Here is an 18,873-nt window from a genome sequence, read left to right on the forward strand (position 1 = left end):
CGAGGAAAGCGTTGTGCAAAATTTTGCCAAGTTTGCTCAAACAATGCGCTTGCTGTAGCTCTTGGGGTGAAAATCTGTCGATATACATATATGACAGCTATATCTAAATCTGGGCCGATTTCAATGAAATTCACCAGTAATATCGAGTCATAAGAAAGTCCTTCCTGCAAAATTTCGAAAGAATCCATTTAAAACTGAGCACTTTCTTGCAGTATTTCTCAAAATCGGATGAACATATATATAGGAGCTATACCTAAATCTGAACCGATTTCGTGCAAACTTCTCAGATAACGTTGTAGTCGTCCAGGAAAGTGTTGTGTAAAATCTTGGCAAGATTGGTCAAACAATGCGCTTGCTGTGACTCCAAAAGTTTAAATCGTGCGGTAGATATATATGAGAGCTATATATAAAAATCTGAACCGATTTCCATGAAATTCACCAGTAATTTCGAGAGTCAAAAGAAAATCCTTCTTGCCATATTTTGAGAGAATCGGTTTACAAAAGACCATTTTATTGCAATATTACTGCAAATCGGACGAACATATATATGGGAGCTATATCCAAATCTGAACTGATTTCGAGCAAACTTCTCACATACTGTGACAGTCGTCGAGGAAAGCGTTGTACGAAGTTTTGGGAAGATGGGTCAATAAATGCGCTTACAGTGACTCCAGAAGTTAAAATCGTGCGGTAGACATATATGAGAGCTATATCTAAATCTGAACCGAATTCCATGAAATTCACCAGTCGTGTCGAGAGTCATAAAAAAATCTTTCTTGCCAAATTTCGAGAGAATCGGTTAACAAATTACCATTTTATTGCATTATTACTGAAAATCAGACGAACATATATATGGGAGCTATATCTAAATCTGAACCGATTTCTTTTTAATAGGCTTTGTCTCTAGGCCGAAAAACATGCCTGTACCAAATTTGAAGACGATCGGATGAAAACTGCGACCTGTACTTTGTACACAAATTAACATGGACAGACGGACATAGCTAAGTCGAATCAGAAAGTGATTCTGAGTCGATCGGTATACCTGTCAATGGGTCTATCTCTCTTTCTTTTGGGTGTTACTAACAAATGTACCACAGTTGTGGCGTAGGGTATAATTATTATTCGAATTATGTGAATATTATGTATATCCTGTGGTTGAGTTGATAGCGAGCTCGGATTACCATTGCAGATTTGTAGATATGTCGCCACTGTTGCTTCATAATAGTCGAGGATTATCTACATGCGTTTTATTCCAGACTGTCACTTAAACTTAACATAACCGTTCCTCTAGCAATTGCAACAGCCAACCGTTGGTTGATAACTAATACTAGAAGGCATCCTAACTGGAGCAATTGGTAGCCCTTATACTAGGCTAAACGCGTCGTATAGGAAAATCAACTTCCAAAACAATGTGAAAAAGGAAGAAAATGTAAGTCCCTAAAATTGGAAACCCCCGAAGACGTTTCAAAGGCGATGGTTTGAGAATTTACATCTGAAATGTCCGCACAATCTACAGAGAAGGTGCAATTTACAGACAGGGGATGTTCTTCAGAAGAACTAGGCCGATATTATTGGCAAAGAGAAAGTTATACAGTCCGACCTTTACCATATTTAGGTGAGATGGTGGGTGGCTTAAATCAACTCACTGATTCAAATTTCAGCGAAATTGGGTAATAAATAATCCAGCTTTTGTGGGTTCCAGACCCTTAATATGGCAGCTATATCTAAGTATAGTCCGATCTGAACCATATTTTGACGAATGTCAGGAAACCCGAATTTCAGCGAAATCGGGTATTAAATATAGCTTTTATGGGCTTCAGACCCTTAATCGGCAGATCGTTCTATATGGCAGCTATATCTAAATAAAGTCGTATCTGAACCATATTTGGGTCCGATGTTGGGAGGCCTAAAACTACTCACTGTTTCAAATTTCAGCGAAATTGGGTAATAAATATAGCTTTAATGGGCTTCAGACCCCTAATCGGCAGATCGGTCTATATGGCAGCTATATCTAAATATTATCCGATCTGATCCAAATTTGGATCAAATGTCAGTTTCAGCAGCTATATCCAAATATTGTCCGATTTGGCCCGTTCAAGAACTTAACCAGCGTACATCAAAAAGACGGATCTGTGCCAAATTGCAGCTCAATATCGCAATTTTTGAAAGCTGTAGAGTAATTACAACAGACGGACGGACGGACAGACACACGGACATCGTTAAATCGTCTTAGACGATCCGAAATATATATATTTTCTAGGGTCGGAAATTGATACTTCGATGTGTTGCAAACGGAAATGACTAAATGAATATACCCCCTATTCTATGGTGGTGGGTATAAAAAAAAGCTAACAAGGTTATTCTATCTGTATTGCTACACTAATGTATTCTATATCCCAAATACCAGTGTAAGTCACATACTGTAATTAAAAGAAGTAAATCTTGTTGTATGTGAACAACACACTGCTACAACAACAACAAGAACAACAAATACGCCTTGGGTTCATATACGGGCGAGAAAATCGGGGAAAAAATTTAGCAGTGGCTATGCTCGTCCTATTGTTGGCGAAACTAACGAGGTGCAGCCGTATTAAACCTGACTACGGAGAGCTCTAGTCCCCTTTAAATTGAGCTAAAAACCATAATCGGACATCACTCATTTATGGCAGGCTCCTTAATGTAATTTTCGTAAAAAAAACTTTAGAATTAAAAAAAAATACCTTTAGATAGTCTTGTCGTTGACTTTGACGCAGTCTTTCCAATGTTGCTAAATGTTCAACTTCCATTTCATCCTTCTGTAGAAAATAAAAAAAATTTAAACTTTCTATTGGGCCAACAACAAACATTCCACTTACCTTATTCGTACTGCGGCCATCGTCCATTTCTAAGGGTAGATCTTCATCTGCTTCGCTTTCTTGTTCACTATCCCCTATGGGATCTTCGATATCGTCTTGGTCTGATTCGATATCTTCGATTTGATGCTGAGCTGCAGGCTGTTGATTCAAAGATGATGAACTAGTAGGTGGTGGCAACTGAAACGGTATTGTGAGGTTGTCTATATCGGGCGGCAGTGGAACATTGTGTAGGCGGCATAACTCTCGCAATAATATGCCAACCTAAAAATACAATTGTAGATAGTAACAAAAGAGGATTTAGAGAACCAATTATGTTATGAAGTAGCTCACGTAGGCAAATATGCAAGCAAAACTGACCTGATTTATAACATGGTTATCACGACCATTTGTATTGCTTAGTATCTGAACAGCATTTGTTACGCTTGTCTCTTCACTTTCGGCAAACCAAACTGGGGGTGATGATGGATACGTTTCCTAAAAGAAATCCAGTGATAATTTAGTATATCAAAAATCATACAAGAAATGTGGCAAATTAAAAATACAATTTAATTGTTGACATCATCAAAGGAATATTGAAAGTTTAATAACACTCAGTCATTTGTAAAGAGAAAAGTAGAACAAAAAAACAAATTCATTGCGTATTTTATAAATGCAGTGTAGGTGAGGAACCCGTTTGCTTTTATTGAAAGGTTCATTAAACTGTCATTAAATGAAATTCAACAATTACTTACACACCTACAAATGTCAAAAACACATTTATTTGATGTCAGAAACACCTACAACATGAGGCTTAGGAAATGGGTGGATTCGTCTACAAACGCAAAATATTAATTTTAATACAACCGAGAACAGAAAGTAACTAATAAAAGAAAGTAGCTTATTTCAAAAAAAAAAAAAAAATAATAATAATTAAAAGAAAATAAAATAAAAGTATAAAAAATAATAAAAAAGGATAAAGATATACAAATATAAAAAAAATTATTGACAAAAAAATAATAAAAAAATAATAAAAAAAAATAATAAAAAAATAAAAAAAATAAAAAAAAATAAAAAAAAATAAAAAAAAATAAAAAAAAATATAGAAAAATAACGAAAAATAAAAAAATATTAATGAAAAAATATTAATAAAAAAAATTTTAATATTATTGTCCGATTTTGATGCAATTTCATAAATACATTATTTACGGCATTAATAATTTTTTTCACAAAAATCGTTTAAAATTTAAAATTTATTTATTAAAGACACTATATTTCAAAAAAAAAAAAAATCAAAATCAGCAGATATGTCTGTATGGTAGCTTTATTCATTCATTCATCTTCTCTACCAAGCGGTGTCGCCATGCGGCGTGACATGTCATACGTCAAACACACATAGTGTGATAGCAGCTTACATTTCCCATTTCTTTGTAGCAGTGTTTGAAAATACAATCATGGCCATTTGAGTGTTGTCAATATGCCAAAATTGTTAGTTGAATATAACGGTTTTTTCGTGGAGGGAATTTTAGGTTATGAACCCACTTGCCACACAAGCGTTAAACGATGGCCCTCAGCGAAGAAAGTTCAATGGCGCGTGTTATCTGATATCGTGGCAAACTTGACACCTTGGTTTTGTTTTTTGAAGTACATATTTGAAAAAAGTGTACGTCAATAAAGCAATGCGGCCAATTCGTCTGCCCTTTTGTTCCCCCTTACTCCGATATGGCCAGGCAGCCAGGCGGATCGTGCCGTAAACAGAGAATGCGTTTATCATGACATAATTATCAGGTAGTGTACCGTAAACAGCTCGCGAAGTGCACTATCTGTTAACGAGTTTTGGTAGTGTGTGTGTATTATAGTTAAGAACTATAACACGCACAAACAACGAAAAATTTCGCTAACTAGTACCAAACACAAAATCAGAGTTGCACTAATCACTGATTTTGAGAGATAGTGCATTCAATATTTGTTGTTGGGCAACTGCCACTAGCTGTAAATGAATATATCTTGGCGTTTATATTCTTCTTAAATTCCAAAACTGTTGCTGACACTGCCGTCCTGGTAGCCAGTTTACTGTCCTTAAGAAAGTTCACACTAAACGTCCTCAATATTACCGCACACATTCCGTGATCTCCCATATCTCCACCGGCAGGACCGTTGTTGTTGCTGTAGATGTGTATTGTACACTGAGGCGGAAGCCCTTGCCGATAAAGGGCTTCATCGGGTCAATGCGTTACGTACAACCGGCTGCCATGGGATTGACACAGGACCGTATTATGGTTAGGTAGTCGGGAACAGATCTCAGTCCCTGGGTCCTCAATGTAGAGCTCTGAGCGGACTTTATGATTCATCCTTGTAACACGAACTTTCAGATGGCAATACTAAAGCTGCGCCAATACAAGACCATGTCGCTGCCAGCAGTACCTCGCACTCCACCTAAGTGTCGTCTCAGGTATTCGATCTTAAACCTCTTCCATTCCATACAGGTTTCCAATCGTCACCTCCATTAAACCACGACGAACGCCTTTGATGCTCGATATGACAAGGCAGGTTATTGGCGCCTTTAAATAACTAATGGCCACCCTGTTCCTGTGGCGATAAGTCCAATGGACAGGAAAGAGCTTGGGGTCACATACAGGAGTTTGACGAGGATCGCTATCTCCACATAAAAATGTGGCTACAACAACAACCAGGCGCGTCCACTGGTAGTGGATGGTGGAATGCCCATATGTAGAGATGGGTATTTACCCGGTAAATTGGGTGAATTCGGTAAATACCTGGGTCCTATGGACTGGAACAAGCTTACTAACTTCACATCCAAATGTTGCTACTGCATCAACAATTTTTAACCGCGATGATATGAACTGCTCCTAATTCCTACCCATTACCCAACACCTTAAGTCTCAAAAACGCAGTGGCTAATTCATACTTAATCCGTATGTATATAGACCGGATATCAAGAATAATTTTCAGTGCCCTAGTTGGTGTGGTCTTTATCGGCTCGCATATGCCAAGACAAAATGTTCTCGGAACCTGTGTCCTTATGTTGTACTTTTTCTTCATCGCCGCCCACCAAGCTACTGAGGTATTTGCTTTGTTTTTTCTTTATAAGGCTATTAACCTTAAAAAACACAGCACATGTATGGTCACATTTATTGAAAATTAGGAATGCCTCGCCGTGTTTACTCTAGGCCATATGCTCATAATTCACTAACCTTTGTCGGTTTCATTTTCTTAAGGCGACATATTGTCTTTAGTGGCTTAGTGTTAACGATTCAATATGCATACATATATTGAATTTCAAAATTTGTAACAGTTTTTTCTGACATCTTTACTCTAACTTCATTTTCTTCATTACTTAAATTTATTTTTGAGTCATAAATTTTCAATTTTTTTTTATACACCTTTAATTTTAGTTAAATTTGATTAGTGCATAAAAGGGTAGCCACAATCCGCATGAAAGCCAAATTCTTCAACATCAGCCTTATTTGTGTCCATGCCCCGAAGGAAGACAAGGATGAGCAGACCAAGGATATTTTCTACGAGCTCCTATAGAGAAAATATGACCTTCTGGGAGATTTTAATGCGAAGATAGCGAAGGAAGCCATTTTTGGTCCAACAGTCAGAAAGTTTAACCTCCACGAGATAACGTCCAGTAATGGGTTGAGGCAGATCGATTTCGCCGCGGCAAAAAAACATGGTAGTTAGTAGCACCAGATTTCAACAAGAGTATCGAGATGCTACTAAAGCCAGGAATGCGGCATATAGAGCCACCCTGCAATCAGTAGCAATGCGCCAGATGAAGCAGAGGATTAAAAACAAAGAATTAAACAACAAACCGATCGCTTTGGTGCAGGCACATCCTCCTGCAGAGGCAAAGAAGGAAATCTGGTAGCTGACACAGATAGCGTGCTGGGGATATGGAAAGAACATTTTACCCAACTGCTAGTGTCCGACGTTGGGGGGCGAAGAGGATACCGCAGACCCAATCCCTGATGATGGTATAGAATATTTACCTCCTAGTCAGAATGAGATCCAAGTAGCATTGACCGGACTAAAAAACAACAAGAAAGCAGGAGCCGACGGGTTACCCGCTGAACTGTTTAAGACCGGAGGCGACACGCTGATAAGGCGAATGCATCAGCTTATCTGCACAATCTGGCTAGAAGAATGCATACCCGATGATTGGAACCTCAGCATACTATGTCCCGTACATAAGAAAGGAAACAAGACGGAATGTTCCAACTACAGAAAAATAAGTCTCCTTCCCATCGCATACAAGATACTCTCGAGCGTACTGTGTGAAAGATTAAAACCTAAAGTCAATGAGATAATTGGGCCCTATCAATGTGGCTTTAGACCTGGTAAATCCACCCTGCACCAGATATTCACACTGCGCCAAATCCTGGAAAAGACCCGAGAAGGACAAATCAAGCCATGTCTGAGTTTGGTATCCCTGCAAAATTAATAAGACTCTTGCGTACATACGCGTTCCTCAGTAAGAATAGAAAACAATTTTTCCGAACCATTCAAAACCAAATGAGGTTTCATATAAGGAGACAGCCTATCGTGTGATCTCTTTTATATTCTGTTGGAGAAAATTATATGAGATGCAGATGTGAATATATATGGCACACTAATCACAAGAGAACACCTGCTACTCGCCTATGCCGACGATATCGATATCATAGGTCGATCCACGGAAATAGTAACTGCAGCCTTTGAAAGAATCGAAAGATAGTCAGTGAAAATGAGTCTGGCAGTAAATCCGTACAACCGAGCAGATAAAGAAAATGGAGAAAGTTGGGAACCACAACTTTGAGACAGTCAGTAACTTTATCTACCTTTTGACCGCCGTAACCGAAACCAATGACATCAGTTTTGAGATTAAGCGAAGAATAATACTGGCAAACAGATGCTACTTTGGATTAAGTAAGTAGTTTAGAAACAAGGCCACCTCTCGACAGACGAAGATTACAGTATACAAGACATTGATACTACCCGTGTTGTTTTATGGTTCTGAGGCATAAGTACTTGTGAAAGCAGATGAGAAAGTACTTGGAGTATTTGAGAGAAAATTTCTTCGTAAAATATATATGGACCAGTTTGCGTTAATGGAGTCTATAGGCGACGTATGAACCATGGGCTGTATAATCAGTATGACGACAATAGCATAGTAACACGCATCAAAATACAACGGCTGTGTTGGCTAGGTCAGTTGTCAGAGTGGATGGAGAAGCTCCAGCAAAGAAGTCTTTTGAAGGCAAACACCGTGGTACACGCAAACCGGGAAGACCAAAAGCCTGATGGAAAGATCAAGTGGTGCGAGACACCTCGAAACTTGGTGTCAGAGATTTTAGAATGAGCGTACAAGTTCCAGGTGCTTGGAACGCTAATCTCCGTTCGTCTAGTGGAACAAATGTTCTATCATAGCCAATTAAAAATAAAGTAAGTAAGGAGGCCACAAATTTCCATTCCAAATTCACTTTCGTCATTCTTGATCGTCTTTATATTCTAAGTCGACTGTCTGTTGAAAACACGCCAACATTTAAAGGAGTAAGGCTATGTGGCCCTATCGTGGCCACCGTAGCGCAGAGGATAACATGTCCGCCTATGACTCTGAACGCCTGGGTTTGAATCCTGGCGAGACCATTAGAAAAGAATTTTCAACGGTGGTTTTTCCCTCCTAATGCTGGCAACATTTGTGAGGTACTATGCCACGTAAAACTTCTCTCCAAAGAGGTGTCGCACGCCGTTCGGACTCGGCTATAAAAAGGAGTCATCTTATCATTGAGCTTAAACTTAAATCGGACAGCACTCATTGACATGTGAGAAATTTGCCCCTGTTCCTTAGTGGAAAGTTAATTGGAAAAATTTGCATTTGCTGGGCACTTAAAATTTTCCACAAATACTTCCTATTAGAGTAGGTCGGTTGGGATAGTAAATGAGACACATCGCTTCATGTTTTAACATGGCTGCCATATAAACCGATCTTGATTTCTTAAGGCTCTAGAGGGCGCAATTCCTATGCGATTTGATTTGTAATGACTTAAGCCTCTAGAGGGCGTAATTCTTATGCAATTTGTCTGAAATTTTGCAAAATGATTTCACCTATGACTTCCAATACACATGCCGAGTGTGGTCTGAATCGGTACAAAACCTGATATAGTTCCCATATAAATCAATCTCCCGATTTTATTTCTTGAACCCCTAGAGGCGAATGTCTTATCTGAGTTGGCTGAAATTTTGCACAACGACTTCTCCTATGAAGAGATCCCGGACAAAGAGCTTGACAAATGCAATCCATGGTGAAGGGTATATAAGATTCATCCCGACCGAACTTAGCACGCTTTACTTTGTTTTTCGAGTTAAAATCTCACACAACATTTTCATTATTATACCGAATTATGAAGTACATACATATGTCCTTCCAATGCAACAATGTATGGCAGAGAGCTTTGTCTCAAAAGTAATTATGCTTGAACTCTTGCCTAACCCTAAATTAACTAGGAACAAAAGAAGCGTCTTGTGTGCTCTTATTAAATTTGATTGAAACTCAAACCAAAGGTACGCCTATGGTGCCACTTAATCAAAGAGAGAGAGAGAGAGAGAGAGAGAGAGATAAGCATAATCCTTGCAACTAAACTTGCAGGGCTAAAGTATGGATATGATTACAAAGGCAGCCACAGAGGAGAGGCAAGTTTTAAATTTCATTAAATTTAAAACTTCGTTGAAGTGTCACTAATACCAACCACATTTTAAAGGTTAACACATGTGTAGAAATTCAAAAGCACTTCCAACAACGACGCCAATGAAAAGCGAGAGCATTCACAAAAAAGGGTAATGACTGATGGAGTGGCAGTACATGCACACATACAGGAAAAAGTATTCACATCATACACGGGGATGCTGAAATATGAAGTGGATCAACAAACGCAGTGCAATGTCAGAGTGCTTGCAGCAGCTAAGTCACACCACATACTGAATCAAGTGAAATGGTAATTTAACCTTTAATTAGAGCAATGAACCAGAAACAACGGAACCACAAGCACACACTCATGGTTCCACTCCACTTATTACTGCTAGAATTTCGTGGTCTTTAAGGCCAAGCAAAATGCATAAATGCGGCATATTTTACAAAACTAATATTTAAGGGATTTGTGGTAGGGATCTAAAAGTCGACTTTCGAAAGATCGATTAAAACAAAAAACCCGATATATCGATTTTGAAATCTTTCTTGAGGATGGAAAATATAGGTCTCTAATTGGATATATTTTTATTTATTTCGGTTTATAGTTGTTATAATAAAAGAGAACAATGATATTGCTGCTATATGGACCCGTTTCTCGAGATCGAGCAAAACAAAAAAAAAACTTGATATACCGATTTTGAAATATTTTTGGAGGATGGTGCATATTGGTCTCTAATTGGATATATTTTTATTTATTTCGGTTTATAGTCGTTATAATAAAAGAGAACAATGATATTGCTGATATATGGACCCGTTTCTCAATAGTATCTCGCTAAATCGATTTAAAATGTTACTATTGGGCAGTTTATGCGGAACATCACGAGTTGGAACTCGAGCTCCGATTATCGTTATCACGAGAAGCTCAGCTGAGAGTCCATAGGTTGCGTATAGTGGGATGCTTCGTATACGGACCTTCAAGGGAAGCTCGTTGGAGACTGCTCTGCACGAGGTTGTGCATAAAATTGAGGGTGCTTTTAGCAATGTGCAGATCGAAACACTGATCCAATCCTTAAATCAGTATTGGGTGGACCCGGTCCTTAGAGATTGGATAAACCATATGCTAAGCAGCAGGTGGATAAATTGTGTATCCCATTACATAAATATAAGGAGAAAGTGGTACAAAGCATGCCACAGGGGGCATTTTATCGCCACTCCTATGAGTGACCACCATAAATGACATATTACGGATGCTGAATGAGGAGGGATTTGGATCCGGTCCTTAGACACTGGATAAACCATATGCTAAGCAACAGTTGGATAAATTGTGTCTCCCATTACATAAATATAAGGGAGAATGTGGCACAAGGCACGCCACAGGGAGAATTTTATTGCCACTCCTATGGGTGGCCACCATAAATGACCTATTACGGATGCTGACTAAGGAGGGATTTGAACCCGGCCTTTAGACACTGGATAAACCATATGCTAAGCAACAGTTGGATAAATTGTGTCTCCCATTACATAAATATAAGGGAGAATGTGGCACAAGGCACGCCACAAGGTACATTTTATCGCCACTCCTATGGGTGGCCACCATAAATGACCTATTACGGATGCTGACTAAGGAGGGATTTGAACCCGGCCTTTAGACACTGGATAAACCATATGCTAAGCAACAGTTGGATAAATTGTGTCTCACATTACATAAATATAAGGGAGAAAGTGGCACAAGGCACGCACAGGGCGCATTTTATCGCCACTTCTATGGGTGGCCACCATAAATGACCTATTACGGATGCTGACTGAGGAGGGATTTGAACCCGTCTACTACGCAGTCGATGTTATAATACTTCTAAGGGATAAGGATCCGAACCAGCTATGCAGCAGGGCCGAATGGGTCTTGCAAATGGCACACGACTCGGCTAGGCGTCTCAATGTTAACCCAGAGAAGAATGAAATCTGCCTTTGCACGAGCAAGACGAAGGTGGGACAATTTAATGTACCACATTTCCACAATAGAACGATTTCGATGTCTGACCATATCAAATAGTTAGGTGTGATCTTGGACAGGAAACTAAATTGGAAGTGTCACATTCAAGAGCCTACCGAGAAGGTTCATAGGGCCGTAAGCTCGAAATGGGACCTGAATCCAAGGATAGGCCACTGGCTCTACAGAAGCGATACTTACTTACGCCACAGTAGTTTGGTGGATGGAGAAAAAGTGCAACGTAAGGATAATAAAACAGACTGAGACAACATGTTGTCCTGTCATAGTCTCCATTAGGACACTGGAAATTTTTTAAGATATCCGACCCATAGACATACAGATTAAGCGTAAGGCAACCACTGCGGTTATGAGATTTCAGGAGATGGGATTTGGTGGATGGAGAAAAAGTGCAACGTAAGGATAATAAAACAGACTGAGACAACATGTTGTCCTGTCATAGTCTCCATTAGGACACTGGAAATTTTTTAAGATATCCGACCCATAGACATACAGATTAAGCGTAAGGCAACCACTGCGGTTATGAGATTTCAGGAGATGGGAGAATGAATGGAGCACATTTTAATGCAAGGAAGACTCAGTTCTGCTTGTTGTCACACAAACGATCTGCTGACCCATTACGATCATCTTTGTCTATCAACGGTATAGATGTTGGGCAATCAGAAGCTCTTGATGTTCTGGGCATGAAAATGCAAAGTGATGTCCGTTGGGCTAAACATGTATTTGAAGTGTCGAAAGAAGCATTCAAGTGTTTAGGCCGTCTTATCTTCTTATCATAAGGCCGAAAATGAAGTACAACTCACATGTATGCGCTGGAGCTTCAAAATTATCCCTGGAGCTATTGGACCGAGTACAGAGGAGAGCGATGGCGTTGATTGGGGACAGTGTGGTATCTAACTCTATTGCCTCCCTTCATCTTCGTTGCAATGTGAGGTGTTTGGCGCTGTTCTATCGGTACTTTCATGGTGTGTGTGTTCGTTTGATATTCGTCTTCTTATTCCTGATGTAAAGATGTATGTCAGGGATACTAGACATTCCAGGAACTCACACCCGTTTGTAATTGATTGGCCAGCATAGAGAGAATTCTTATTTCGCCCGAACCATTCGAATGTGGAATCGACTTCCGGCTAATGTTTTTCCCACCCACTTTGACATCCAAAGATTTAAGAAAAATATCAATAAGCACTACATCTTTTCCCCCCACCCCTCCAATTCCTAATTTCCTCTCGTCAACGCAATGCACTGCATTCATAGGGGACATCCCCTGCGTATTGGCTGAAAAAAAAGACACTTGAGGTCGAGTGCGAGGCACTGCCACCAGCGGCACAGTCTTGGATTGATGGAACCCTAGTATTGCCATCTGGATGATCATGTTACACGGATGGATCAAAGCTAGAGAATAGAGAGGGCCTAGGGGTCTTCATTTAAAACTCTAAAACTCAGATCTAGATTAGACTGTCTGACCATAATATGGTCCTGCAGGTGGAGATCCGGGCGATCACGGAATGCGTGACGTGTAGTGGTGTTAACGCGAGGACGTCGAGTATGAACATCTTTACGGACAGTAAGCAGGCCATAAGGGCAATAACAACCAGGACGCTAAGATCCCGAACAGTATTGGAACGTAAGAAAGAGATTAACGCCTTCTCTGAGGATTGCTCGATCCGCATCGTTTGGGTGCCATAGCAGAGGAACTGGAAATGAAAAAGCAGACGATTTGGCAAAACACGAAAACGTGGCTACAACAACTTCATCAAATTTTCTTTCAATATGCCATTTACAGCCCTTTTTATAGTCGTGTTACCTCATCTAGTTACGAACTTTCAATCCATAGTCATTAAATACCATTTTATGAATTTTTTAACTATTTCTGGTGTGAAGACCTTAAAAGAGAAATCGGATAATAAGCTTTAGAAGTCATATCGGGAGATCATAACGTAGTAATATTTCAAAATTTCACCTAAAATGGATGGAAACCGCGCACTCTTGGGGCTCTAGTAGTCTAATCGTGAGATCGGATTAAATTTGAGCTACATGCTATATCCACACATGACCCCTGCAGCGCTGGATTTCACGCTCTAGATCATATAGATCTACCTTTAGGTTTCTAAGCGGTGAATACCTATCTAAAAGATGATTTAGATGGTCTCTGCAATAACAGCCCAGAAGGTATTGCTTGGACAGCATGTAGATATGTCTTCGCATGGGTAGGATCTTTGTCTCCTGATGAAGGTGGTCCACTTGAGATCTGAGGAGACAGCCTGTCGCAGTTCGAAGTGACTCGAGGAAATTGTTTCTACTTTTGACTTTATCTCAAATTGCTATGGCGCGTGAGGTGAATTTGTAAGAGCTGTCAAATGTGATACCAAGTATTTTCACTCCGTCGACTATCGCTTTCAGCTCCCTACGCACCTCATGCGTGTATGTAGTGAACAATGTGGCTGAAGATTTTGTGGCAGATATCTTCACATTTCTTGCTGCGAAATAAGAGGTAAGTTCGTTAAGATAGACGTTTAACCTATCGCAGATGTCATCAAAGGGTTGGGGGCCTGATACCATGATCGGACAATCGTCAGCGATATCTATGCCGTCTGGAGGAAGTGGAATGGAGGATAGGTAGAGGTTAAACAGTACCGGAGATATCACCACGCCTTGGGGAACTACCTGTTTCACTCTACGGTGCTTCGATTTATTATCCCTAAATTCCACAAATGACTTGCGACCACACAGTAAATTGAAGCCACGGCAAATGTGTGCGGTGAAGGCATGCAAAGCAGTTGTTGTTCTATGCAGTCTTCGAAATCCATGCTGATGCTCGGCGAATGGAAATTCTCCAACGAGGCACGTAAGGAGTAGTAGTCCCTCGAGTCCCCCTTGGCAACTGGTGAGAGAAGGGAGATCAATCTGAACGGCTTTCCTTACTAGTCTTCAGTAGCGGGATCACTCTGCTCATCTTCCATTTATCGAGTACTATAAGAGTGTTCAATATCAAGTTGAGTACAGTTATAATGTACTCGACTCCAGGTAGATCTAGAATCTTAAGCATCAATGTAGACATTCCGTCGGGGCCCAACACCTTGGATGACTTGTCGCCACGGATGACATTTGTAACATCATCCACGGTAAACTGTGATGGCTGTCCATCGGAGACCACGGATACGACGAATGTGTCTCCTCCTACCCTTGTCACTCTCGGGATGCTTTATTAACTGATTACGTCGCCAAAAGTAACTGAGGTCCTGTCATCCCTTCCACTGGGATTCGAGGTCACTTAACAATAGATCTCCATCTCCAACGAGGCACGGAAGGAGTAGTAGTCTCTCAAGTCCCCCTTGGCAACTGGTGGGAGAAGGTAGATCAATCTGAACGACTTTCCTTACTAGGTTCCTTCATAGGCTTTGGTAGCGGGATCGCTCTGCCCATCTTCCATTCATCGGGTACCATAAGAGTGTTCAATGTCAAGTTGAGTACAGTTATAATGTACTCGACTTCAGGTAGATCCAGATTCTTAAGCATCAATGTAGACATTCCGTCGGGGCCCAACACCTTGAATGACTTGTCGCCACGGATGACATTTGTAACATCGTCCACGGTAAACTGTGATGACTGTCCATCGGACACCACGGATACGACGAATGTGTCTTCTCCTACCCTTGTCACTCTCGGGATGCTTTATTAACTGATTACGTGGCCAAAAGTGACTGAGGTCCTGTCATCCCTTCCACTGGGGTTCGAGGTCACTTAACAATAGATCTCCATCTCCACCGAGGCACGGAAGGAGTAGTAGTCCCTCAAGTCCCCCTTGGCAACTGGTGGGAGAAGGTAGATCAATCTGAACGACTTTCCTTAATAGGCTCCTTCATAGGCTTTGGTAGTGGGATCGCTCTGCCCATCTTCCATTCATCGGGTACTATAAGAGTGTTCAATGTCAAGTTGAGTACAGTTGTAATGTACTCGACTCCAGGTAGATCCAGACTCTTAAGCATCAATGTAGACATTCCGTCGGAGCCCAACACCTTGGGTGATTTGGCGCCACGGATGACATTTGTAACATCGTCCACGGTAAATTGTGATGGCTGTCCATCGGAGACCACGGATACGACGAATGTCTCTCCTCCTACCCTTGTCACTCTCGGGTTACGATACCTTGCTCCAAGTGTAAAATGCACATTTGCCTATGAACATTTTAATAACCCGACACGGGATAGCTTTGAGCACCACACAGGCTGGAACATTGAGGTCTGATCTGTGTGGCATTTATTGCTGTCAAGAGAAGCTTAGCTGCGAGCTACCGGGTGCGTCCAAAGGTTGCGGATAGTGGAATTGCTGCAACGGCAGTCGCGGACAATCAGCGGTATTGAGAGGAGTGTCAGTGAGAGGCCAGGCGGCACCGGCTCTTGCACAAATACTGAGTGCCTATGATGCTCGATATGATATGGCAGGTTATTGGCGCTTTCCAATAACCAATGGCCACCTTGTTAATAGAGGTCCCTTGGACCGGAACAAGCTCCACCACCTCCATAGTAAAATGTGGCTACAACACCAACATTTCATTAAGGAAAAGGGACAAACTTCTTACATATCAATGAGTGCTGTCCGATTCAAGTTTTTTAAGCTCAATGGTAAGAGGCCTCCTTTCTACAGCCAAGTCCGAATGGCGAGTCGCTGTGCGACACCTCACATGGCAAAGTACATACCTCACAAATGTCACATTAGGAGGGATTCAACCCCAGATTTTCAGCGCCATAGTCAGACATGCTAACCTCTGCGCTACGTTGACTACCCTGGGTCATGTGTCAGGAAGGTGCGGCGGAAAGTCAAGCAGCTCGCTGGCTTGCCAGAAATTGATCTACGATGAGTATTAAACATACTACTGAAACTGTGGACTAGCAAATGTGCGAGCTTCTTGGTAGGATATATGCGTTCTTGCTACAGCTACGCAATTAAAACGTCATTGGGTGCTATGGGTTGGATTGTGTCCAAGATCTGTTGCCAATTTGAAGAAACTTGGCACGCATGGACTCATTTATACACTTCTGGGATTAAAAATATAGGGGATTACAAATCATATCTAACAAAATACAATTGCTATACAGCAGAACTACAACAGCAGTTCGATTTCGATATAAAAACAAAAACAATTCAAGCAGCTGAGAAGAGATGAATATCATTAACATCATTATCATCACTGTAGGTGGATAATTTATTGGTAAAGCAATGTCAAGTTTATTATTCGCAATATGGAAAATGCGTAAGTGAATCTACATACTTGGGGCACACTTATACGTGTTCAAGCACATGCAACGATGCAGTTTAAAATTGCCAACTAAGTTCTTGGTAAATATTCGAATGCATTCATGCATATATGACATGTACGTGCACAAACTCACACACACACATATACACTGCATGTGCTTTCAACAACAACAACTTTTTCCGATTAGTTTACAACTGTTAGAACTTAGAACTAGGGGGAAAAACAGAAATGATAGGGGGAAAAAACTTTATAATATCCATTTCAAATGAATATTAAATACATTTCTTTCGACTTCAAATAGGTAAAATTTACAATAATTCCTATAGAAAATTTGCGAACTTTGAAAATTATTTAGAATTGATCAAATTTTATGATTCAGCTAAAAACTAATAATACTTGCAATCAATCTCATGTCAGCCGGTTGTACGCACCGGATTGACCAGATGGAACCCTCATCGGCAAGGGCTGCCGCCTGTCAGTGTACGTGTTCATCTTTTCTCGTCATGGGAGATGCACATCCCGGAGTGCCTTCTCCGCAAACTTCTTGTCCGTGCCGGGATTGAAAAAAACCCCGGACCCTGGTTCTGTTCGGTTTGCCAGAACCGCCTTCATCATTGGTCGGTGCCGGTGAGGTGTAACCGGTGCATGGAGTGGTTACATTTCCGATCTTGCTCTGGCCTCACTTCACTACGGGAGTATAGTCACACTGGATATGTCGCAAGGTGCTGTGCGAACATAGCCAGCAGTGGGGGTCACAAGCGTCATCTTCGTCGGACTAAGTGACACCCCGACCTCTCCTGTACGGCAGCATCCCAGCCCAATTATTGTCACGCCAGTGCCGGGAAATGTATAATTTTTGCAACTAAACTGCAACAGACTCGATGAGATTGTGGATTTTATGAGTCGGAAAGATGTATTGGTCGCAGCGATCCAGGAGACTAAGCTGGCCAACACCTGCAGTTTGCACAATTGTCACGGATACAATGTGCTACGTAAGGATCGCTTAAGGAATGTAGGTGGGGGATTGGCCTTCGTGATACACCATCATTCCGTGCAATATAGACCAATCTCGCCTGCGTCTGGCGCTAGTGACCCCTACATGGAGTGCATGGGGATAGCAGTCAGGTCCGAGGTAGAGCTATACAATGTGTACATACCGCCGGTAGGAAGCTGAGTCCCGATTAATGGCCAAGCTTAAACCCCGACATAAGTGGGTTACTATCTGGCCATAATGGTCTGGTTCTAGGGGACTTTAATGCGTAACACACTTCATGGCATTCTCGCCTAGGTAACGACCAGCGTGGCATAGCTTTGGCAGAGCAGACGGTGCAAGGTGAATGAGGATGCCCCCACTAGGATTACGAGAATGAGCAGCAGCCCGACAGACATTTCCATTGCATACCCTGATCTCCCGAGTCACATATCCTGGCAAGCCGACATCTCTTTGGGGTCAGACCACCTCCCCATAATGCTCACCATACATACACCTTACAACCCCGACATAAGTGGGTTACTATCTGGCCATAATCGTCTGGTTTTAGGGGACTTTACATGGCATTCTCTCCTAGGTAACGACCAGCGTGGCATACCTTTGGCAGAGCAGATTGAAAGCTCCACGTTTTGCACGGTGAATGAGGATGCCCCCACTAGGATTACGAGGATGTGTAGCAGCTCGCCAGACATTTCCATTGCATCCCTGATCTCCTGAGTGACGTATCCTGGCAAGCCGTTATCTCTTTGGGGTCAGACCACCTCCCCATAATTCTCACCAACGACCGACCACCCGACTTCGTAACCTCTGAGCGCCGGATGTTTATCAATCAGAAGAAGGCACTGGACCTATCGCAGGCATTCGACACAGTCAGCCATGCCAAATTATTTGAGGACATCGCCAACACATCCCTCCCGCCAGACCTGAAACGCTGGGTCGCGAATTATCTGTGTTGTCGCCAGTCACTTGTGGAATTTAGGCATAAGAAGTCGAAGCACCATAGAGTGAAAAAGGGAGTTTCCCGATATGGGGTGATATCTACGGCACTGTTTAACCTCTACCTATCCTCCATTCCACCCCCATCCAGAAATTAAAAGT

The 18,873-nt window shown here is 41.4% G+C and overlaps 1 protein-coding gene across 5 annotated transcripts in view; it reads right to left on the reverse strand.

Annotated features, from left to right (window-relative positions):
- The window catches only part of LOC106085665 (ubiquitin-conjugating enzyme E2 Q2), a 36,764-nt gene that overhangs the window by 4,807 nt on the left and 13,084 nt on the right, over positions 1–18,873 (reverse strand). For 3 of the 5 annotated variants that reach the window (XM_059367474.1, XM_059367473.1, XM_059367475.1), the window contains exons 3-4: positions 3,213–3,329; positions 2,721–3,116 (exon numbers count right to left, since the gene is read on the reverse strand). In XM_059367474.1, the coding sequence (XP_059223457.1) occupies positions 2,721–3,116; positions 3,213–3,329 (513 nt within the window). The remainder of the gene's footprint in view (positions 1–2,720; positions 3,117–3,212; positions 3,330–18,873) is intronic. The other 2 variants (XM_013249995.2, XM_013249992.2) reach the window with 1 other exon arrangement.

Source organism: Stomoxys calcitrans, chromosome 4 (assembly GCF_963082655.1).
Source record: "Stomoxys calcitrans chromosome 4, idStoCalc2.1, whole genome shotgun sequence".
NCBI classification, from domain to species: domain Eukaryota; kingdom Metazoa; phylum Arthropoda; class Insecta; order Diptera; family Muscidae; genus Stomoxys; species Stomoxys calcitrans.